This window comes from Oncorhynchus tshawytscha, linkage group LG20 (assembly GCF_018296145.1).
Source record: "Oncorhynchus tshawytscha isolate Ot180627B linkage group LG20, Otsh_v2.0, whole genome shotgun sequence".
NCBI lineage: Eukaryota > Metazoa > Chordata > Actinopteri > Salmoniformes > Salmonidae > Oncorhynchus > Oncorhynchus tshawytscha.
This window is the reverse complement of record NC_056448.1, coordinates 18168013-18193576: the sequence shown is the minus strand read 5'-3', so window position 1 is coordinate 18193576 and position 25564 is coordinate 18168013. Positions and strand designations below refer to the sequence as shown.

General features: G+C 43.2%; 1 protein-coding gene across 1 annotated transcript in view; it reads left to right on the top strand.

The window, feature by feature from the left end:
• The window catches only part of tsc1b (TSC complex subunit 1b), a 44208-nt gene extending 25701 nt beyond the window's left edge, over positions 1-18507 (top strand). The window contains 22 exon segments of the mRNA XM_042302302.1: positions 1551-1797; positions 1955-2058; positions 2228-2380; positions 2570-2714; positions 4116-4270; positions 4421-4494; positions 4644-4822; positions 5130-5248; positions 6348-6513; positions 7899-8014; positions 8127-8220; positions 8371-8478; positions 8662-9289; positions 9948-9991; positions 13504-13670; positions 14021-14203; positions 14346-14456; positions 14659-14781; positions 15797-15984; positions 16206-16379; positions 16744-16974; positions 16976-18507. Of these exon segments, the coding sequence (XP_042158236.1) occupies positions 1689-1797; positions 1955-2058; positions 2228-2380; positions 2570-2714; positions 4116-4270; positions 4421-4494; positions 4644-4822; positions 5130-5248; positions 6348-6513; positions 7899-8014; positions 8127-8220; positions 8371-8478; positions 8662-9289; positions 9948-9991; positions 13504-13670; positions 14021-14203; positions 14346-14456; positions 14659-14781; positions 15797-15984; positions 16206-16379; positions 16744-16974; positions 16976-17417 (3813 nt within the window). The 5' untranslated portion in view covers positions 1551-1688 and the 3' untranslated portion in view covers positions 17418-18507.
• The last annotated feature ends 7057 nt before the right edge of the window (positions 18508-25564 follow it).

Below are 25564 nucleotides of genomic sequence, written 5' to 3'. Positions count from 1 at the left end.
CTCAGAACATGAGAACATATGAAAGCTGGTGGTTCCTTTTAACATGAGTCTTCAATATTCCCAGGTAAGAAGTTTTAGGTTTGCAGTTATTATAGGACTATTTCCCTCTATACCATTTGTATTTCATTAACCTTTGACTATTGGATGTTCTTATAGGCACTTCAGTATTGCCAGTGTAACAGTATAGCTTCCATCCCTCTTCTCGCTCCTACCTGGGCTCGAACCAGGAACACATCGACAACAGCCACTCTCGACGCAGCGTTACCCATGCAGAGCAAGGGAAACAACCACTCCAAGGCTCAGAGCGAGTGACGTTTGAAACGCTATTAGCGCGCGCTAACTAGCTAGCCATTTCACTTCGGTGACACCAGCCTCATCTCGGGAGTTGATAGGCTTGAAGTCATAAACAGCGCAATGCTTGACGAACAACGAAGAGCTGATGGTAAAACGCAAAGAAAGTGCTGTTTGAATGAATGTTTACGCGCCTGCTTCTGCCTACCACCACTCAGTCAGATGCTTGTATGCTCAGTCAGATTATATGCAATGCAGGACACGCTAGATAATATCTAGTAATATCATCAACCATGTGTAGTTAACTAGTGATTTATGATTGATTGATTTTATAAGAAGTTTAATGCTAGCTAGCAACTTACCTTGGCTTACTGCAATCGCGTAACAAGCAGTCTCCTTGTGGAGTGCAACGAGAGAGGCAGGTCGTTATAGCGTTGGACTAGTTAACTGTAAGGTTGCAAGATTGGATCCCCCGAGCTGACAAGGTGAAAATCTGTCGTTCTGCCTCTAAACGAGACGGTTAACCCACTGTTCCTAGGCCATCATTGAAAATAAGAATGTGTTCTTAATTGACTTGCCTAGTTAAATAAAGATTAAATAAAGGTGTAAAAATATATAATTTTTAAATCGGTGCCCTAAAATACTGATTTCTGATAGGTATGAAAACTTGAAACCAGCCCTAAATAATCGGCCATTCCGATTAATCGGTCGACCTCTAGAAGGGACATCTTAACGCTACAGCATACAATGACGTGCTAGAAAATTCTGTGCTTCTAACTTTGTGGCAACAGTTTGGGGAAGGCCCTTTACTCTTTCAGCATGACAATGCCCCTGTGCACAAAGCGAGGTCCATACAAAAATGGTTTGTCGAGATCGGTGTGAAAGAACTTGACTTGCCTGCACAGAGCCTTGACCTTAACCCCATCAAACACCTTTGGGATGAGTTGGAACGTCGTCTACGAGCCAGGCCTTATCGCTCAACATCAGTGCCGATCTTGCTAATGTGCTTGTGGTTGAATAGAAGCAAGTCCCTGCAGCAATGTTCCAACATCTAGTAGAAAGCCTTCCCAGAAGAGTGGAGGCTGTTTTAGCAGCAAAGGGAGGACCAACTCCATAGTAATGCCCATGATTTTGGAATGAGATGTTTGACTAGCAGCTGTCCACATACACTACATGACCAAAAGTATCACTGAAGTTCTCTAACTTGTCCTGAGTCAGGTTTGACCCTTTACTGTCCTGTTGCTTGCCCTGTCCTGTAGTGGTGCCTGGAGACTGTATTGGCCGGAGGCCCAGGGAGCCCTCCAGGCAGGACGCTGTGAGAGAGACGACTGGGACACCCCCTGCCCTCCAGGCCTTGACGGAGACTGTCTGCCACCACCTCACCCTCCGCTGTCAACATGGCCAGAGAGCAGCCCAACGTTGGGGACCTCCTCCCTCTCCTGGAGTCCTCTGACATACGCCAACTGGAGGAGATCAAAGGCCTTATCAATGAGCACCTCAGCACTGGTGAGAACTCTGCTTTTAATATGGTGTTTTTGGACTTGAACAGTCATCCTTTTATCCTGTACTCTGTAATAGAGGGCTATGGCAAATGCTATTTTGCAGCCATATTGTGGGCCTTAATGTGGATGTTGGAACTATGTTCATTCTCCTCTCTGTGCAGAGCGAGGGTCAATGCTGCTGAATGGATTGGTGGACTACTTCTTGGAGACTAACTCGGCCCAGGCCATGCATATCCTCTCGTCAGTCAGAGAGCCACATGATAAGGTGAGACCTGCCTTACACCCCCATCCCCTTAATGTACTCCCATTTTCCATCTGTTGTTAATTAAATAACTAACTCTCCATAATTGATCAAAACAAATCATTAAACATTAAGTAACAACGAATAGAATGAGTCTTAAAGCCCAATGCTGTTTCTAATTTGCCCACCACAGCACCTGCTGGACAAGATGAACGAGTGTATGACCAAACAGGCCTGCCGGCTGCCCACCCTCACTCTGCTTGGCCACGTAGTCCGCAAGCAGCCGTCCTGGATCCATAAGATCGCCCGCTACCCGCTGCTGCTCTCGCTTCTCAAATGCCTCAAGGTATAAAAATAAATTAAAAATACTGAATGTTTTATTGTAGGTAGGAGGGAAAGATATAGCCACAGAGGTCTCTTTTTAATAGATGTTTTTTGTTCTAGGAATACAAAGGAGCACAGGCGTATTATATCAAGTGTCTTGGACCTCTTTAATTTGTATCATGTTAAATGTTTCTCTTTCCTTGGTGTCCAGACGGATTCAGACGTTGTGGTCCTCATAACTGGAGTCCTGGTGTTGATCACTCTGCTACCCATGATCCCCCAGGCTGGCAAACAACACCTGTATGAGTTCTTTGACATCTTTGGACGCCTGGCTTCCTGGAACCTGAAGAACCCAGGTAATCAAAAAAAGACTGAGGAGCTGTTTTATGAAGTCTTAGCCAGGGGCAGTACTAAGCTATATGGAATTGTTTTAAGAAGATCATACCAGGGATAATTTTGCTGTTTGATTTGAAAGTTATTTGATATAGTTTTTGACCTGACTGCTATTGGACCATACAAACTCATTGAATAACAGATTCACTATATGGAACAACAGATAGTCCCCCCCCCAAAAAAAAAGATTGAAAGGAAGTTTGTTCTGAAGTGTCTATCCTATATCTGAGCGATATAAGACCGATCGGGGAACATTTTTTGTATTTAACACCTTATATTTTTCACTAAACGGTCACCATATATACTGTACTTCCATAAATGTTTTCAACTGGTTCCCGGGGGACCTTCAGACAAGTCATATTTCCATAAAGGGGTCATAAAAGTTTGTAGGTCAAACTGTTCGGAGGCTACCGACGATTTTGTGAGGACTGATTTTCGGGATGTCTCAGAGCGGTGTATGTCAGACTATCTCTGACACCTTTCACCGCAGATGCAGAAATGTTACATTGACAGATGTCGTGGTTTGAGACGCCTCCAATGCCAAAAAAACAACACCTCTAGCTTAAAGCGGTGGATTTTTGTATTATGTGAATTAATTCTCTCACTATGAGAATATTGGAAATGGTAGAGTGTTGGGGTTTCATTCCTTACGTCCTTCCTTGTCAATCATTGGTGAAATTAGCATTATGACATTATCTTTTAATTAAATCTTTCAAAACCTTTATCAATGCAATTGCAGACAGAAGTTGACAAACAGGAACATAGCACAAATGTTGCCGAGTAAGTTCTGCATCCAACAAAAGGTCTCCAGTGGTTTTATTAAACCCTGAGTCACACCCTGGTGATGTCACTGCCTATATCATCTACTCCTGGGACCAAAACCATGCCTAGAAAGCTGTATAAACAGGGCCTTTACTGTTTGCTAAACACTTAGCAGTAAATGTCCCCTTCCCCCAAAGTTAATTTATTGTGGAATGTTTACCTAGTCTTATCTCCTTCACACTCCCGTGCAGAGTTCTGTCTAAGGGCCTCTTTATAATGAGGCAGAAAAAGAAAGAGAGAGAACTAAAACACAAATGTAGAACGATACTAAACTTCTACAATGAATATATCTATTGTTAATCAGTAGTCTAAAACCCTATAAATGTAAGGAGGGAGGGGTCTTTTAACCCCTCCCCTTCTATTAATAAAACATAAGCATAATACATTTTTTCTAATACATCAAACATTTTGGTACAACCCTTTTCATGACCCCTAGGTGAACCTGACAAGAGCCAGGTGTGGTTTTGGATGGACTGTTTTTGTTCACGTTGCTGACCCTGACCTGACATCATGTTCTCTCCTGTTCTTCTTGCCTACACCAGGCCACGTCTCCGAGGTATACCTCATCCACCTGCACGCCAGCGTCTACTCGCTCTTCCACCGCCTCTACGGCATGTACCCCTGCAACTTTGTGTCCTACCTGCGCTCCCACTACAGCATGAAGGAGAACATGGACACCTTTGAGGAAGTGGTGAAGGTGACAGATCACAGCTGTTTCAATTGATCAATCTTCAATTTATTATTTTGATTTGTCTTCAGGCAGAGATTCTACCCGTAGAAATATAATACAAATGTGTATCTAAATGGTTCTGTAATTATTTTTTGTTCTTTCCCATTTTCTTTGCAGCCAATGCTGGAACACGTCCGTATACACCCGGAACTAGTGACTGGAACTAAGGACCATGAGCTTGATCCCACCAGGTCAGTCAATCACAGCTCTCAAGCTTCACTCTTGTTTATATACCATTTTTTTTGTCAACCAAATCAAGAGATTATTTGCTGTATGAACAAATGAGAAATTATGATTACATTGTTTTCTCAATTGGATTGACGGTTCTGTCCCTCTGCAGATGGAAGAGATTTGAGATCCATGACATCGTCATTGAATGCGCCAAAGTGTCTCTGGATCCCAAGGAAGCGTCGTGTGAGGAGGGCTATGCGACCATGCCCGAGAACCTCTACCCCCAGATGCAGCTTTGTTCACAAGACTCAGCCTCTAGCCCCTACACAGACTTCCACAGCAGCTTCGGTGAGATCACCCTCGCCCCTACCTCTCACCTCCCTTTGGTGGATAGGAATGACATACATTTGTTTGGTGTTCTCACTGAGTATTGTTCATGTTCATAATTTGTTTCAATTTTTATTCACTTAGTCGTGTGAATTCTAACTATCAGTCATCTGAAAACATTTGTTTCTAGCGTTGTTTGGCTGCCGGACGGCATAGTTGGTTTAAGACCATAGGAGATTATGGTCTTGTTGATAAGTGGAGAATGAATGGAGATTTATTTAACACATCAATGTAAGAGTGAGTCAGACTGTTTCTCTTCTCCCCACAGGAAGCTCCTCTTTGACCCCCTTCTCTACCCCACGCCAGCCCCAACCACCACCCCTGTCCCTGCCCCCTCTGTCAGGGACTCAGTCCTCCTATCGCAGCCCCCAGACCTCCAGACGTCAGGTAACACACACACACACACACAGCATTTCTGTTGCACATATTTTCACGGCACTGACCCATAGCAAATGTGTCCAGATTACTTCCTAGATAGAAAGTGTTTGTTGGAGGCCAGTGTCAGCCAGACTGAGCAGTCGCTGATTGCTGCTTCTTCTCTATGCATTTCTTGTTGTTTTGCAGAGGGTGTTAACACTTGATATATTGGCTGTGTCAGATGTTCTTAGTCAATCGCTTGTCCCTGAACCCACTGGCCTCCCCCTCTCCCCTCCGAGCCTATGAATCGCCCCCTTGTTTTTGGAGAGGGAGTGCTTTAGCATGGAGAGCTGAGGGAGGAGAGGCTTTGAGTCATCAGAGTGGGCAAGACTGGCGGGCGGTGGTGTCAGGCCTTAGAAAACAGAAAACATGCCCTTACGCCCCCGTCCTGCCATCCCAATATGGTCTGTCACATGGGCTGGTTGCCCTGGTGACGCTGTCTGTCCCTCTCTATTTGTGTGCGGCCCACGCAGGGGGTCCTGGTGTTGTTCAGCACTGAGTCTGTCTGGCTGAGGATTTGTCTGTAGAAACCTGAAATCCTGTAAAAAATAATGTAGCCTAATTTCCAGTTACAATTAATAGTATACCACATCATCAACAATTTGTGGAATTAATTCTTAAAGCCCTGTGCAGTCAAAAACATGATTTTTTTGCGTTTTTATGAGGTTGGAATAATACTGTGAATTTCAATTTTGATAATGCCATTTTAGTGTAAGAACTGTTTGAAAAGACCACCTGAAATGTCAGCCTGTTTTGGTGGGATGGAGTTTTGGCCTGCCTGGTGGCATCACCAAATTAGTTAAACAGACCAATAGAAAGAGTTCTAAACCTCTATGCCAATAACAGCTAGTTTTCAGTTTTCACTCAGACCACTTTGACAGTCCTAGTAAAATTCTTGCATGAGAAAATGCTCTTTGCTAAGAAGCTATTGGGACTGTTATTTTTTACAATTTTAATTGAAAGTAATCCCAGTAAGGTGCTTAATTGTTACCCAGACATGATTTGATATTGGGATAAAAATGGCTGCATTGGAACTTTAACTGGTAACATTGTGAATGTCTTCCTTCAGAACTCTAGCTGTGAACTCAACTCTACCTGTGGGGGAAAAGAACTGTGGAGCCCCTCCTCCCAGTGTGGAATGGCCACACCCCCTTCCTCCAGGGGCATGTCACCTAACCCAGAGCTCTCCCATAGTGCCTCTTACCTCTCAGGCCACCGTGTCCACAGCACATCAGGTGAAAAGGGATAATTAATCTATACAACATACTGAACAAAAATATAAACGCAATAATTTTGACTATTTTAGAGTTACAATTCATATAAGGAAATCAGTCAATTGAAATAAATTCATTAGGCTCTAATCTAATGGGTTTTTGACTGGGCAAGGGCACAGCTGTGGGTGGGCTTGGGAGGGAATAGGCCCAGCCAATAAAAATGAGTTTTTCCCCACAAAAGGGTTTTATTACAGACAGAAATACTCAGTTTCATCTGCTGTCCGAGTGACTGGTCTGACGATCCCGCAGGTGAAGAAGCCAGTTGTGGAGGTCCTGAGCTGGCGTGGTTACATGTGGTCTACAGTTGTGGGGCTTGTCTAAAATTACGTTGGAGGCAGCTTATGGTAGAGAAATGAACCTTCAATTCTCTGGCAACAGCTCTGGTGTACATTCCTACAGTCAGCATGCCAATTGGACATCTGTGGCATTGTCTTGTGACACAACTTCACATTTTAAAGTAGCCGTTTATTGCCCCCAGCACAAGGTGCACCTGTGTAATGATCATACTGTTTAATCAGCTTCTTGATATGCCACACCTTTCAGGTGGATGGATTACCTTGGCAAAGGAGAAATCCTCACTAACAAGAATGTAACCGAATTTTTGCACAACATTTGAGAGAAATAAGCTTTTTGTGCGTTTGGAAAATTTCTGGGATCTTCAATTTCAGCTCATGAAACATGGGACCAACATGTTATGTTTTTGTTCAGTATAGATTTCATAAACAATATGGACTTTTATGATATAACCAACATGCTTTAGAAACCTTTAAAATATGTTAAGCACTATTTGTCTTCAACATCAGATTGTAAACAGAACTTTTTGCACTCCTTACATAGCTTCATGTGTGTCTGCACCATAGAAATAGAATGGTGTCGGAAAGCCATTGTCTTTACACTATACCACTCAGAGGGGGTTATGTGGTGTAGAAGTGTGTCCCCCAAACTACGTCCAGATGTGGCTTGGGGAAGTCAGATTGGAAACCAGATCTTTACACTGTAAAAATATGGTGGTGTTTAACTGTGGGTTGTCTGTGTAATCTTTTTTTAACAAATTGGTCTTTTGACAAATCAGATCAGCTCTTTTGCCAATTGGGCATAAGTCAGAATTGGACTGCCTGTGTATATGTAGCATATGTGTCATGAAACCGGTTTCAAACCGGTGTAGTGTAAAAAGGCCTATTACAATATCTTGTGTTTTTAATATGGATATGATAAACAATATTTATTCATAACGATCATGCTTTAGAAACTGATCCCTACATGTATTGGTGAGGTTTTGCCATGTGATTAATCTTACATGACATTTCCGTTGGTATTTGTTCCTAATGGCTGTTTTCTGTAAGCAGGAGGGAAAGGAACACCTGCCTCAAGTACTCCTGCCACCACCTCCCCGCCCCTCACCCTCTCTGATGAGTTCCCCACCATCCCCCTGACATCCAACACCGCAAGTCCACCACGGAAGGTAGAGTATGACATCCATGCCCACGATGAGCATTATTGGCCTTTGTAGTGTAGTAAGAAGAGAACTTGGTTAAATAAAGGTTGAATACAAATGACAAACTGTTCACTTTCAGCATGGATGCCCTGTAGACGCATCCAAACCTAGCCTGGTGAGGCAAGAACCAATCCGAGATCCTGAGAAGGGTGGAGAGGTCATCAACAACAGAGGTCAGTCATCATCAAAAATGTAGACTTGGATATTACATTTGTATGCTTTGTATCAAGTCGTTGGTTCTTAACCTTTGTCGGTCCATGTTCTCTGGTGGAAGATTGTTTTATGTAAAACTGTATGTTTATTGGCTGTCTTCTGTTTACTAGATGCAAGTGGTGGTGGGACCATTTCCATGACGCTGACAGAACTTTCAGTCTTTATGCAGGAGCAGGAGCTGGAGCTTCAGCTGAGGACAGAGAAGGAGAGGGAAGAGGGTGAGTACACTGTCTGAGAATAGGAGTGTGCTGGTCTAAATGAGACTGACATAAAATGTCAGTTGAATGAGAGTGAACCATATACATTTCATAGCAATGGTCTTAATGCACCAATGACTCAAAAGCCTGTTTCACTACAAGCATCCTTATGTCCCCTGTTTTACCTCTCCAAAAACACACCAGCTGCCATCACAGAGGAGCTCCTGGAGATCACGGAGGACAAGCGAGACTTTGCTGCCCTGAGGGGCTTTGACACCCCGTTCTACCGCACCACTGAGACCCTGACAGGTACCCAGGAGAAGGCCCTGCCCAACCACCCACTGGGTGTCCTCATGCTGCCCCGGGACCCCCACCATGCGGTGTCCACCCCAGACAAGGCACTGGAGAATGCCCAGGGCGCTAATGGTGGTGGGGACAATAGTAGGGGCTCGGCCCTAGAGCAGTCCTGGTCTTTCCAACCCATGTGTCCCTTCAGCCCCATCGAACACCCACTCCACCGGAGCCCCTCTGCCCCGGAGTACGAGATGGCCAAGTTCGGTGGCCTGTTCTCCCCCAGCCCCTCCATCAAGAACCACTCCCTGCCCTATGAGGCCCTGTTTGATCTGGCTCTGCCCCGGGCCGCATCCCTCTTCGTGGGGAGGAGGACATCAGAGGCCCTGGGCAGGGCTGCTCTCGAGAGGCTGTGCCAGCGGCAGGAGGGGCTGGAGGACAGGGAGGAGGAGGGTCAGGGGAGAGTGTCGGCTTCCCCCCTGGAGGTGCTGGATCGTCTCGTTCAGCAGGGAAGCGACGCCCACGACAAGGTGCTCAACAGGTGAGGGGTCCAGCTTTTAGTATCTGTGTGAGGTCACAACTGTCTGACCAACTTTATGCTTATCAGTCTCCATCAAAACCATCTGATTATGGGTCGTCTTAGTACCTCGTCCAAGAACGTGGCTGTCAGTGTGCCGTAAGTGTTGAAGGCAAAGGAAAGCCAGAGTATGTGATGTGAGCTCACTGTGTAGAACTGGGCTGGGTCCTTTCCACTCCATTGCCCTGGCCCACGGGTAAAACTCAGTTGAACAACTACAGGCACTGTCTGCCCCCCCCACACACACACACACACACACACGCACTGTCCTCGCTCCTAAGCCAATAATACAACAACAGAAGGGACCAGTGTCAGCAGAGTTGGAGCTCTGCACAGAACAATCTGGCTCTGCTCATTTCATCCCCTGCCGCCCCCACCTCTTTAGTATCTTCCCCAAAGCTCAATAGCAGGCCATACCCTGCTTGAGGGATATAATTGACTGGGACAGAGGTCCCGTACACAGAAAGGTGTGTCTCCAAGCCCAGATGGATCCAGAAGACTGGGATCAACCATTCAGATTTTTCTATGGGGGTGTCTGAGTCTGATATACTGTCCCAATGCTGACTCTGTTGAACTGACCCAGTTTTTTAAATAGTCATGACTCTCCCGCTCTCTCTTACAGATTACCTTTGCCAAGCAAGTCAGCTGACTGGACGCATTTTGGAGGTAAACAACCACCACCAGAGTACAGCAGCAGCACTGTACTTTCAGCTAGTGCAACAGTGGAACACTAATAACTTTCAGGACATTTAGGCCTCATGATGTGTTTACCCTACATCAGGCATAAACTGAGGCTATTTGACAGTGTTCTCCCACTCATAAGTGCCTTTTGGAGGTAGAATTAGTGATGCACCGATATGACATTTTTGGTCGATACTGATCTAATATTTTCCTAACCAAAAAAAGCGATACCGATATTTTACATTTTAGCAGCATTTTAAGCATTCTAGTACAGTTAAATAGTTAACACACACATGGACGCAGCAGTCTAAGACACTGCATCTCAGTGTAAGAGGTGTCACTACAGTCCCTGGTTCGAATCCAGGCTGTATCACATCGGGCTGTGATTGGGAGTCTCATAGGGTGGTGCACAATTGGCCCAGCGTTGTCCGGGCTAGGCCGTCATTGTAAATAAAAATGTATTCTTAACTGACTTGCCTAGTTAAATTAAAGGTTACAGACACCACACTGACCAAAAAGTTATTTTGTTGGTATTTACGTATTACCAGTAAAACATCATCAAAACCTTTTTCTTTCACTTACTTGCTGTGCTGTTTCGTTGTTAAGTCGTTTCATTCTCAACCAGGATTTCTCTTACTATGGAACGCCGTTTGGGTCTTTTGAGTGTCAATAACACTATTTGACGTGTCAAATAAGCTTGTTGACCAATCAGGACCTGAATATGACTGCACGTCACAATTTAACTCGTTCATTAATTCGATGTAGTTATTACACATTGATTACACTATCACTCGTATGTCACAACGATTCATCGATACGTATGCTGTGATGCCGGTAATGTTGTCTCGCGAACCTACAGTGCTGGTCATTAAAAAATAGAAAGCTAGCTAGCTCATGGATGCAAACAATGTTCTTCCCCAAAAACATGGCAAAAAGACATCTTTCAGTAGCTATAGTTAGCTAGCTAACTATATAGCTCAGTGTCATCTAAAATAAACCCTAATTTATAAGACCGTTCTTATTTGATTAATGGTGGGCGAACTCATCTATGTGACGCTAGCAACAATAGTGGACTTTGCAGTTAGCCTTAAATAAGTGTGACAGTGATGCAAATTTATACAAATAGTAGAATTATGATATAATTGAATAGATCATGCTACACGAGTTTGGAATGTTATATAAAATCAACAAAAGACAATTTGTTCATTTGACATCTGTTGAAATCATACTTAAGTATGCCCCCAATGCAATTCTAATTTTACTGTACAGACTTACCTATGGATGGGGATCAATAACATTGGGTATCAGTCTACTCAATGACGCCCAGAGAACATTAGCGTTGTAGGTCTTATTGCGGGACTCTGAAACCATTGTGAATTGAGCCACATTTATTGTCAACCAATGTGTGCTGAACACTGATAACTCTGAGGAGGACATTGGGAAAAAATATCTTGGGTGTTGAGTAGACTGATACCCCATTTGATCCCAATCCTTAGGTAAAGCTGTACAGTGCAATATGAATGTCACTACACACAATAGGCTGACTGGAGACGTGATTTCACAGTCACAGTCCCGCGATAAGAGCTACAACGCAAATTTTTTACATTTTTCACAGTTGTGTTACCGAGTAGACACCCATTTCATTGCTACACATTCCAATCTTGTTTAACATTATCTAGTCTAAATATGGCATGTTTCCACCAATTGTAACCTTCTGCAGCACTTTCAAAGAGGTACTTTTATTTTTAAGGCAAACCCCAAATTCCACTAGTGCCTAATCCATATTGTGGCTAGCTGCACAACACAATTTGTACCGGTCAAGCCTCACTAGCCAGATGAAGCTAGCTGGCTGCTTATAACGTTAGCTTTGGGAAGCGGGGTTAAGTAGCTGGCTAGCTATTTATTTTCATGAACTGAAGTTCAATTTCAATAGGCGAACAGCAAGTGACAACCTAGCTAACACTTACTCACAAGGATTCCTAAATCGTTGCTAATAATTAAAATGACTGCAGTTTCTACTGGGCATTGTTTTCAGGCAGGCTGTATTGGTGCTAGCTAGGTACCAAGCTAAAGATAGCTACCCCAGAAGTTGCGGTCAAACAAATAATGCTTTATTACCAACACTGTATTGCAAACACATAGTTTGTGGCCGGTGTTGCAGACTTTTTGTACAGCTTTGACAGTGCTACTTATAGTAGGGGTGGCACCTGGCTTGCACGTGCAAATTCAGCCCACACAACATTCTATGATAAAACTGTAATTTGACATGTCAAATTAAAAGCTTATTTAATGCCTCAAATAGTGTTATTTGACCAATCTTTTTTTGATACGCAAAGACCCAAACGGCGTTCCATAGTGTGTATGTCATGAAGCTAATAGCAGTGACGCTATTACTGTATAACTCCAGTAGGGCAACGTGTACTGGTGCCCAACCAGTCGGCGAAAGCCAACATCACCCACGACAGAGAACGGTTGATTGTCAAGGGCCACGAATTCCTTTATCTTGGCTTTAATGGATTTTGAGTTGTCTGAATGAAATGTTCTTACTCTTTCAAATGACTGCTCGACTTGTTGACTGCTCAATCCACACAGCAGACATTGTGGGCACCTGTAGCTTTGACATCGGCTTTGCACATCGGTGTTAAACTAGACATCGGGCCGATACCAATGTTGGCATTTTTAGCTAATATCGTCTGATTCCGATATCATGTATTCCTAGGTAGAATAGTATTAAAACGGTACGGAAGCTGTTGAGAGAATCCTAGCTGCTATGTGACGTCTTCCCTGGACGGGAACAAAAGTCTCTGTCTTAACCATCTCCTGCTGCTGATCACTGTATAACAGCCTTGTGTATGGGCCAAACCTCCCTCTGCCTGCCAAGTTAGAGCATTGGAATTGAATAAGTTTATATAAGTCATGTATTTTTGATTGTGTGTGTGAAACCAACTCCACAAAGAGCTTGTGGTTAACTTATGTAAGTTCCCTCATGACTCTGAGATGCCTTTTGTGTAAAGTTCTCAGATTTTATCTGCCGGTTTTATTTTATATACACCTACTCAGTTCCCTTTTTTTCTTTGTTAGTGTGACTACATACAGTGAACTAGTCATACCACTTTCATACATAACTAAAGGATTATGAATAATCAATGTTCAAGATATTACTTTATGTAGGTGTTGTGTATGTGGGCCTGATGAAATTAGAGCTAATGAACCATAGAAACAAAGCTATATCTAAGTTTTGAACAGTACTACTGTTTGAGCCCAGAATAGCATTAGGAGAGAAATACAATCAATCCATCATAAACTTCACATCTACCCAGTGAAAAAAAACACAACTTGTACAATGTGGAGTTAACAGTTAACTCCCGCAAACAATATGCTCAAAGTTCCTTGTTGACATTGCATGAGAAGAACCAAATTAATTCAGTATTGTCATTTTATGACTGTCATCATTTTCCTGGTTGTTGTTAATCTGCTTTGTGCCTGTCTCCCCCCAGGCTCGGCTCCGCTGGACGAGCTGCACACGTTGCGTAGCCAGCTGCTCCTGCTGCACAGCCAGCTGCTGTACGAACGCTACAAGCGAGAGCAGCACGCCGTCCGCAACCGACGCCTACTGCGACGCGTCATCAACGCCACCGCACTGGAGGAACAGAACAACGCCATGGTAATAAATGCACCAGATCCTCTCCTCCTGGATTTGTCCTGTAGCTTCTCAGAACTAGTCTGAATTGGTTGGGAGGTAGTGGTGTTGGAATCGTGGCTTTCTAAGACGGTTATCTTTGAAAGTATCACAAAGTAGATGTTTTGATAAGTATCACAAAACAGGAGCCTGCTCTTGATCCATTTCACTCACCGACTTTGTTGCTTGTAGTGGCTCAGTAGAGTAGGTTTTCCTCTGTTGCATATGGTGAAAAAAAGTTTCCCAAATGAACTGTTTTATTAAATCCTATGCCGTTGTAGATTTCGTTAAACGGTGAGCGGTCTGTCATCCTCTCTCACTGTATCTGCCTGCAGAAGGACCAGCTGAATCTCCAGAGTGTGGACATCGTGTCTCTGAAGGAGAGTCTGCAGGTGGAGCAGCAGCGCTGCAGACAGCTGTGGGACGACCGAGAGACCGTGGTCACCAGACTACACAGCCAGGTCCGCCAGCTCCAACAGGGCCGGGACGACTACTACACCAAGAACCAGGAACTACAGGTATGCGCATGACTACATTTACACACATGCATGCGCGCGCACACACACACACACACACACACACACACACACAAACGCGTAGAATAATGTATATCAAATCTTCCATACACTGTATTGTACCCCCTCTGATGATCCTTTCCAGAGTCAGTTGAATGAGTATCAGAAGAAGATGAATGAGCTGGAGGCAGATCTGCAGAGGTCCAACAACAAGGTGTGTCACACGGGGCACCTTCTCAACCAGATGACTACCAAGGTGAGGCACCTCATCTAGTTCTACTTGCTCTGCTGCTGTAAAATCAATCAACATGGATAAACTGCTTGCCACTTGTAGTAAATCAGATGCTGTATGTGCAAAGATAAAAGGACTAAGAACATAGTGTATCCATAAATAAACCAAACCGAGGGCTTTGTGGGGTTTGTCTCCATTCTGATTGGTTGTCCCATGTGTCCTTCAGCTGAGCACCAGTGAGCGCAGCCAGCAGCAGATGAGCTTCCTGAACAAGCAGCTGCTGCTCCTGGGGGAGGCCCACAAGCTGGCTGAACAGCGGCAGCAGCACACAGGCTCAGACAATGCCATGGTAAGGGCCACTGAGAACATATAGGAGGAACTTAGGGTGAAAAGAGGAACAGAATCAGTACTACTGCATGGGTAAAAGCTGTATTAATAAAAGTTGCTATCGATGTCTCCGCCATGACAGAACACCTGTCTTCCATATTGTGTTCCATTGCATTCTGGTAAAAGTTGTCAGGGACGTATGTATTTGGAGAGGAACAACAACCTATAGAGCCCCACAGTGGATGTGTCATAGTATGTGTGGTAATAAAACCTAGCAGTCAAACAGGGAAATGGTTCCAATAGTTTTTCCACCTTTAATTTAAATCCGTTGGATTTTTGATAACCGTGTATATCTCTCTAAGACAAGATGACTTATATATATATATATATATATGGCTGTATTTACTCTCGGGTTTGAAAATGCTCTTTAGCGTCAAAGTAGACATCATGCAAGACTACAAATCCCTACAAGCTCCTGCATGTCATCTTTAGCTGACACCTTTGCTAAACAGGTATTGTGTAATTTTAAAACCTACCCAAGACAGTTCACAGAATTGTACATTTTATAGAAATGTTGCCAATTTATTCATTACTACATTTACTTAACATTAGATAGTTAACACAGAGATTCTTACCTTTGCCTCGATTTGGCAGTCTCATCCAGACATGGCATTTGTAGTTCTGTATGATGGCCACATTAGCAGCTAATTAGCATTAAAACATTTTTGGGGGAGTGTAAATGCAGGCAAATATATTGACATAAGTCACCTTGTCGGAGAGAGATTTACACGGTTATCAAAACGCCACGCCAGGGTAAGCCTACATGAAACACAGCCCTTATTTTAAGTGTTTATAAAATCCGCTACGGAAAAATGAATGGTGGACAATTGGAACTATTTCCCCTTTTGACCGCTAGGTTTTATGGGTACTATGACTCTATGCACACCAGATGATACCTCTCATGGAGGCCACTGGCCAAACCCTGGCCAGACTAGTTTAACAGTTCCCACACCAACACCCTCTCTTTTTCACTGTAGGAGGCCCAGATGGTGCAGGTGTCCTGGGGGAAGGAGGTGGAGCGGCTGAGGCAGAGCCTGCTGCAGCAGGGCCAGAAGCTGGAGGCGGCGCAGCAGAGGGTGGGCGAGCTGGAGACTCAGCTCACCAAGAAGGAACACCTCATCGTGGAGCAGAAGAAGTTTCTGGAGGACGTCAAGGGCCGGGCCAAGTATGAGAATTCCGGGTTTAGAGGTGGAAAAGGCCTCTAGACTTATTTAGAAGCTCCTTTAGAATGGTGATTTAGGTTCATTGTGTTGTTTTAAGGTGTCGACCTTTGGATTAACGCAGTTGGTTTGTGGGTTTTTATGCACAACTGTGTGTTTGCACAGCAGCTAGCTCTGTTTTTGTCTCAAGTGTGTAATATGATCATGTCCATCTGTCTCTGTTCAGGGGAGAGCTGCAGGCGTCAGACAGCAGGTACCAGGCCCAGAGGAGAGTGACCCAGCTCCTGCAGACGGAGCTGCTGCAGCTTTACAGTAGACTGGAAATGGAGGGTCATGCCACCCTGACCACACCCTCCGCAGGGGGCAGCAGTACCGATCCTGGCCCTCCTATAGACTCTAGGTGAGATGGCAGTCGAACTGTTGACGTTTATGGAATGCACATGCAGAATGGTGTATGTGCCATTAGAAGCTAAATGTATATTTAAGCAATAAGGCCCAAGGAGGTGTGGTATGTGGCCAATATACCACGACTAAGGGCTGTTTTGCATGCCGCAAGTGCCTGGATACAGCCCTTAGCCTTGGTATATTGGTCATATACCTCAAACCCTGAGGTGCCTTATTGCTATTATAAACTGGTTACCAATGTAATTAGAGCAGTATACATTTCTGATATGCCACCAGTATTCAGGGCTTGAACCACCCAGTTTATAATTGAAAGTAATCCTCTTCCATGTTTTCCTCCCTTGTCTCCATGGTAATGGCAGTATCATGGAGCCAGATGGACCCGTCACATCAGGAACCAATGAGTGGTCAGATAACGGCAGACCACCTCAGTCCCCACGACGCAACGGCAGCACTTTATCTCCAGGGCAACCTATGGCGAACAACCCCCCTAAGAAGCCCCCTGTCAACTCGGTCAACGGCACCCAGGAAGTCCCCAAGCCTCTCCTTGTGGAGCCTTCCTGTACCCATGCCCCCCACTGCCACCCGACGCCACCCCCTCACTGTTGGCTCCTACCCCAGCGCCAAGAGCTTCCTGGGAATGCGGGCGCGAGAGCTGTTTCGGAACAAGAGCGAGAGCCAGTGTGACGAGGAGCTGCCACCCCCCCGCCTGGCCGGCCTTTCACAGGGCCTGAAGACTGAGCTGTGTGTGGAGCCCTCATTTCCCCCACTGGGGAATTCTCTGACGTGTCCTGTCTCTAACCCTGTCCTTAACCTTACCTTTTCCCCTGCCCTTGCCTCTATACTGGGTACCCCTCTCACTGTGCCCGTGAAGGAGCACCTGCCTGAAACCAAGCAGAGAGCTACCAAGCAGGAGAGTACCAGACGGAAGATGGGAGGAGCAAGGGGAGGGGGAGTGGTGGCGGCCAGTTCAGCACGACCTAGACAGCAACTAAGGATCATGGACTACAACGAAACGCATCACAAGCACAGTTAAAATACAAGAACTGAGAGAGGATGGAGAGGAGAGTAGAACGAGTGGTTGGCCGGAGCAAGAGCTCCTAACAGTAAGAGGTTTGAGACTAAGCTCTTTTTTAAATTCAGTGTTATTTATCCCATTCCCTCAAGTGGACAACAGGATTTGAACCAATGATTTGATTTACTCCCTTATCAAATGTAAAGATGGGAAGGAAGGTTTAAATAAGGATGTAATGTTACAATATACCAGCAGAGACCACTATCTTTATCTGCTTAGATTTCACTTATACATTTGGGAGTTTTTCAAACTATTTCATATAGAGACATCATATTTCCAAATCCGTTACTTGACGTTATAAAAAACCACATCAAAACAAATTAGTCTTGTAGGGTGTGTCAGAAAGGATGTTTCTGAAAGCCCGGTTTTGGTTAACTAATGTCCCTCTTGAGCACCTGTACTGATGTTGTGTGAGGAGGGGGGTGGGGTGATCCTCAAGGCTTGGAGAGTAGATGTACCAAGCATGGGATTGTTGTCTGTAATTCCAACTCCTCTGCTGTTCTTGGGGAGGAATCAGGGATTTTGACTGTTGCTACAGTATAGTTTATATACAATGCAAGAGGATTGCTTTTCCATGCTAATTTCATTAGGCCTGCATTCCTGACAGAAATGTCCTTTAGTATGTGGGTCGTTCCACCATGCCAAAAAAACATTGGATTTCACCTCATTTTAAGATTATGTCATAAAGAGCACATGTTAAATTAAAGAGATAAAATAATTACTATAGTAAGTGCCAAATAAAGTAAAAGGGTTGACTATTTCATCTTAAATCAGCCATAAATCCCCTTGTGACAGGAGGAATGGAAGCTTGTTGTGTGCAACAGAGTAGTAATTGAATACAAGCTTCACATTTGTACTTTTTGTTAAAACATTTCTAGCCTGTCTAAGGGTGACAGGGTTGATGTGTTGTGCTTGACCCACTCAATTTTCCACCACAAAAAAAACCTGAAAATGACAGAAAAGAGTAGAACCAATTCAACTGCTTTTACACTGTATTGACTTAAATGTTCAATGTTTCTATTGAAAAAAAAGAAAAGTTTCATATTAAAACGAGAGTTCAGTTCACGTAACAGGGTTGACCTTAAAATGCAGGACAGATGTAAATTAATCACCAATCACATTAAATACACTGCTCAAAAAAATTAAGGGAACACTAACATAACACATCCTAGATCTGAATGAATGAAATATTCTTATTAAATACTTTTTTCTTTACATAGTTGAGTGTGCTGACAACAAAATCACACAAATTATCAATGGAAATCAAATTTATCAACCCATGGAGGTCTGGATTTGGAGTCGCACTCAAAATTCAAGTGGAAAACCACACTACAGACTGATCCAACTATGATGTAATGTCCTTAAAACAAGTCAAAAGGCTCAGTAGTGTGTGTGTGTGTGTGTGTGTGTGTGTGTGTGTGGCCTCCACGTGCCTGTATGACCTCCCTACAACGCCTGGGCATGTTCCTGATGAGGTGGCGGATGGTCTCCTGAGGGATCTCCTCCCAGACCTAGACTAAAGCAGCATTTTAAAAAAACTAACCGCCAGCATTTAAAAGTGACCAAAACATCAGCCAGGAAGCATAGGAACTGAGAAGTGGTCTGTGGTCACCACCTGCAGAACCACTCCTTTATTGGGGGTGTCTTGCAAATTGCCTATAATTTCCACCTGTTGTCTATTCCATTTGCACAACAGCATGTGAAATTTATTGTCAATCAGTGTTGCTTCCTAAGTGGACAGTTTGATTTCACAGAAGTGTGATTGACTTGGAGTTACATTGTGTTTAAGTGTTCCCTTTATTTTTTTGAGCAGTGTAAATAATGATCTTCAGAAATGACTTTGTCAAAGCAACAAAATAACTAGGGCTTTACAATGGTGAAAATTTGGAGAAATGTTGGGATTTAGTGGATTAAAATCTTCCTAGAAGTCACAAGGTGCACGGAGGGACATGTCAAAATGCTGAAAAGACTTTATTCATATAAAAAATGGGATTTATTGAATTCTCCATTTGGTCTATAATAAAGGGCACTTCATTTAATATAACAGGCTTTTGAAATTCAATATCGGTGCAAAAGAATGTCTACTTAAAATATCAAAGGGCACCCTTTGCAGAACAACCCATGTGTTGAAGACAGACAGACTGAGTTTGTTTGTTTGCCGAGTTTGTTTGTATGCAAGTATATGCTGTTTAAGTCCAGTTGCAATAAGAAAAATGTGCAACATTTAGAAATGCTTTTTTATAAGTAGTTTTTTTTAAACAGTTTATTATTTCATGATCACTCCCATCCCCAAGTTGTCCTAGCCTTGCAAGGGGCTTTGCAACCTGTAAGGAGAAGGATTTTGGTGATATATTCCATTTCCATTCCTGTTAGTGTTGATGAACGTTACTGAAACTTTCAAACATTTATTATCAAACTGGAATATTGATATTACAACAGCATTTTGTTAAACAGAGTTCAAAAATACCTGCAAGGTTCTGCAACTTATGTTGCTCACGATATCCACATCTTGAATTTAGGTCACACTCATGCTATGTTCGTTTCAGCAAATCATTTGCAAAACATCTCACTGTATAAAGCAGTGTATTCTGTTCAAGTTCACTTACAGAAAGACACTTTGAACGTGCCAAACATTTTAATCAGATACTAAATACAACCATTTCAGAATGACACGTTCACCTCAAGTGTTTCTATTCTAGTTGATACGTTATGTATCTGGGCAGGGCTGGGTAGGTTCCTTTCTAAATGTAAGCCGCTACTCGTCACCTGTTGAAAATTGTAATCAGTAATGTAATTTTTGGATAACTCCGTAATCTGATTACTTTCACCATAAGAAGAAGACAAAAAGGATCCATTGAACACATTTGTGTCATAGTGGTCTCTGACTTGTGGTCAGATTTGCTCCAGAGGAACAAACTTTAAATTGCGCCTTTTTTCAATGCTGAATTGAATGTCGTTGAGAAACAGAAAGATGTTAATGTTTTTACACAACATCCTTTTTAAGGTAATCCACAAAGTAATCAAGTTTTTTTTTAAAGTATCTGTAATCTGATTACAACATTTTTGCCGGTAACGTAACTGATTACAGTTAATTTTAAAAAGTCACTCCCCAACCCTGTGTCTCAGTATCCCTCGAATGCTGCATAAAAGGTTTACATGTGTCATCTGTTTTCTGAGAACAGAACAAAAACAGAAGTCTCTGCCAATTGATTCTTATTGGTCCTACTGACCTTTGGCAGTCAGATTTGCCTCTATTATAATAATATTATTTTTTTTCAGTAAAAAGTGGAAAATTTTACTTTGATGTGGACATTGAAAGTTGGGTCCTTCCATGTGTTGAAATGGTCATAAATCCTGTTGTCCACTGAACTTCAGCTGTCATTCCCTCTGCCTTGCTATCTAAAGCATGTTCAACAATCCACTTTAATGCCAACAGTATAGTAGTAGGAACTACAACAAACCAAGATGGATGGTACAATCAAGCGTGAACTGAATGGAAAGCTTGAGTTGGGACTCCTTTTGGAGTTGGAGATTTTGAAAAAAGGCAAAAAACAAAGTTATTTAAAGCAGTTGCTTGTGTTTTAACTGTGAATAATAAAATAAAATCATCTTCAATGTTTTGCACTACAGATCCTCTTAATGTTTTTCTTTTTCATTAAATGTTCTATAATCATAAAACTAAGGGACAGATTGCAATTTACTGGGGGGAGGGTCGTTTTTTTTAATGTATTGGGCACAGGAGTTTTTTTTTTTTTTCCTTGTTTACAATCGCTCTTTTGTAGGGTTTACCATATTTCTCCCATCCTAGCCACATTTTTGAATCTGCTTACATGCGCCTCCCCTATATCAAGGTGTTTTGGTACTTCCCTTATGCACTATGCTTTACCATGTGCTAACTTTTTTTACCACAGTAAAGGTCAATATAGTCTACTAGTCCATCCTGCCCTCTTTACACCATTCATAGTGGCAATTGTGGTTGGTGGATTGTTTGTCCATATCTGCAATAGGCTGCCTAGCAGTCATACTACACAACATTCAAAACTGCATAATTTTTAAAATATTAATCGACAAGAACCAATAGGAATAACTGCTAGGCAGCGGAGAGGCCAGGTTCACCATTGTGCATGAAAGAACAGTGAAGACAGACGCACAGCTCAAATCTAGACTAGCCTACAGTACCACAATGCAATGAAGAATTGCATTATTGCTTTCAAGTGAGTACAACATTCTATCCTACTCTAGGCTCCAGTGAAAATGTCATTTGAATAACGGCGCAAAGGCCCTGTGATTTGAATATTTCATTCAATTTGGAACAGTCGTTGGTCTACTCACAACATGTTTATAAGGACTAGAAAGGCACAGTAGCAGACCAGTGACTATTTTTTACTTCTGATACCGAATGTTCTGTCTTGCAGATCACTCTCCCAAGTCGTCCAAAAATAATGTGGCCACATATGCTCCCGGCAGGCCCAGTTAATCAGGAAAGCTTAACACCTGCTCTGCCTCCTCTCCAATCAAAGCGGCTATTCGTAACGCTTCATCAGCCTACATATTTAACACTTCACTTTAATGTATTACCTTTTTTATATGTGGCAAAAACTCAACCAATCACAATGTTTGAATCCGATAAGGCTACTTCAAAAGTCTCCTGTAGCCATGAACCTGTTCATCCAAAATGTAATTCCGGCGTCCTCAAAATGGCTTGACATTAACCAGGTTTCAATCAAACCTTTATGTAACCTACATGTCTGATAAATGTCACATCTTGGGAAAGCATGCAGTTTATTAGGCTACAGATGAAATAAGTTATGAACGTCACAGGGTGGCGAAAGTGCACAGTGATAATGTTGATTCTCCTTTCAATAAATATCAAGGGTCTTATTCTGGTGACATGATGATCAATGCTTGGCTGCCAATTGACATAGTCTCGCACTTTTGTCTTATTTTGTAAATAATTGAATGTAGTAGGCTATACATGTACTACAGTGCATTCAGAAAGTATTCAGACCCTTTGACTTTATAGCATACGTTACATACTTATTCTAAAATGTATTAAATAGTATTTCTCAATCTACACACACTACCCCATTATGACAAAGCAAAAGAGTTGTAGACATTTTGGCAAATGTATAATTTTTAAAAATTACATTTACATAAGTATTCAGACCCTTTACTCAGTGCTTTGTTGAAGCACATTTTGGCAGCAATTACAGCCTCACGTCTTGGGTATGACGCTACAAGCTTGGCACACCTGTATTTGGGGAGTTTCTCCCATTTTCCGCAGATCCTCTTAAGCTCTGTAAGGTTGGATGGGGAGCGTCGCTGCACAGCTATTTTCAGGTCTCTCCAGAGATGTTCGATCGGATTCAAGTCCGGGCTCTGGCTGGGCCGTTTCAAGGACATTCAAAGACTTGTCCCGAAGCCACTCCTGCATTGTCTTGGTTGTGTGTTTAGGGTCTTTGTCCTGTTGGAAGGTGAACCTTCACCCCAGTCTGAGGTCCTGAGCGCTCTGGAGCAGGTTTTCATCAAGAATATCTCCTGTACTCCATCCATCTTTGCCTCAATCCTGACTAGTCTCCCAGTCCCTGCTGCTGAAAAAACATCCCCACAGCATGATTCTGCCACCACCATGCTTCACCATAGGGATGGTGCCAGATTTCCTCCAGACGTGATGCTTGGCATTCAGGCCAAAGAGTTCGATCTTTATTTCATCAGACCAGAGAATCTTGTTTCTCATGGTCTGAGAGTCTTTTGGTGCCTTTTGGCAAACTCCATGTCATGTGCCTTTTACTGAGGAGTGGCTAACGTCTGGCTACTACCATAAAGGCCTGATTGATGGAGTGCTGCAGAGATGGTTGTCCGTCTTGAAGGTTCTCCCATCTCCACAGAGGAACTCTAGAGCTCTTTCAGAGTGACCATCGGGTTCTTGGTCACCTCCCTGACCAAGGCCCCTCTCCCTCGACTGCTCTGTTTGGGCCGGCGGCCAGCTCTAGGAAGAGCCTGGTGGTTCCACACTTCTTCCATTTAAGAATGATATAGGCCACTGTGTTCTTGGGGACCTTCAATGCTGCAGACATTTTTGGTACCCTTCCCCAGATCTGTGTCTTGACACAATCCTGTCTCGGACCTCTACGGCCGATTTCTTGGCTAGATTTTTGCTCTGACATGCACTGTCAACTGTGGGACCTTTTATATGGACAGATGTGTGCCTTTTCAAATTATGTCCAATAAATTGAATTTACCACAAGTTTTAGAAGCATCTCACCTGTTTTTGCTTTGTCATTATGGGGTATGGTGTGTTTGCTAAGGTTGATTAAAAAAACGTATCATATTAGAATAAGGCTGTAACGTAATAAAGTGGAGAAAGTCAAGGGGTTTGAATACTTTCTGAAGGCACTATCTTTACAAAAATATTTATCATACAGTGGACAGCTAAGCCTATAGGCCTATTCATGCAATGCCCTGATACATTTAGAGCTCAAATCTCTGACAGCTGAACCGGACAACTACTGTTTTAGGAACGTAGCCTAAAAACAATTTTAAAAATGTCTGGTCAATTTTAAATCTTCCCAGACATGTTGTCCGGCACTAAATGTTCCTAAAGGAAACCCTGAAATGTGCATATTGTTTTAATGCAGATTTTAGAATATTCGCATTAAAATCTTTTGCCCATTGGTTGGAAACCTATTGACACCCTAAAGATTCTGGCAAGTGTGCTAGTCCAGTGTCACCTTGATTTATGCATGCACATCATTGTTCACCAGCAGCCCCAAACATCTAAAGAATAAGCTACAGACTAGGGTTGAATATTTTCCTGGTATTTTACAAATGTTCCATCCCGAGAATAATCACTTTTCTCCCGGGTATCCCGGTATTTCCTACCCGACCAACAAACCTACTTTTGTTTTTGCCTTAAGTAACCATCTGTTTTATGTAACTTTACCAAACGTAACATATCATACTAAATGGAGTGTCTCGGATTTACGAAATGCTCTGAGACCAGGTTGGGCTACCGCACATTATTCATGACAGAAAAACATAATAGCCCATAGATTTAGCTCTGATTAAAAAAGGTGAAAGCCAGATGGAGATGTGTAAATTAGATGCATTCAGTCCTGGAAATGGAAATACTTTTGTATATTTACTGTATGTGGACACCCCTTCAAATTAATGGATTCGGATATTTCAGCCACACCCATTGCTGACTGGTGTATAAAATCGAGCACACAGCCATGCAATCCCCATAGACAAACATTGGCAGTAGAATTGCCTTACTGAAGAGTAGAGTGACTTTCGATGTGGCACCGTAATAGAATGCTACCTTTCCAACAAGCTAGTAAGTCACATTTCTGCCCTGCAAGAGCTGCCCCCAGTCAACTGTATGTTCTGTTATTGCCAAGTGGAAACATCTAGGAGCAACAACGGCTCAGCTGCAAAGCGGTAGGCCACATAAACTCACAGAATGGGACCACCGAATGCTGATGCGCATAAAAATGGTCTGTCCCTGGTTGCAAGACTCACAACCTAGTTCCCAATGTCAGCACAAGAACTGTTCATCGGGAGCTTCATGAAATGTGTTTCCATGGCTGAGTAGCCGCACACAAGCCTAAGATCTCCATGCAAAATGCAAAGCGTCAGCTGGAGTGGTGTAAAGCTTGTCACCATTGGACTCTGGAGCAGTGGAAATGCATTTTCTGGAGTGATAAATCACACTTCACCATCTGGCAGTCCGATGGACGAATCTGGGTTGGCGGATGCCAGGAGAATGCCTGCCCAGATGCATAGTGCCAACTGTAAATTTTGCTGGAGGAGGAATAATGGTCTGGGGCTGTTTTTCATGGTTTGGGCTAGGCCCCTTAGTTCCAGTGAAGGGAAATCTTAACACTACAGCATACAATGACATTCTAGACTATTCTGTGCTTCCAACTTTGTTGCAACAGTTTGGGGCAGGCCCTTTCCTGATTCAGCATGACAATGCCCCTGTGCACAAAGTGAGGTCCATACAGAAATGTTTTTTTTTTTAGATCAGTGTGGAAGAATGTGACTGACTGGCCTGCACAGAGCCCTGACCTCAACCTCATCGAACGTCTTTGGCATGAATTGGTACG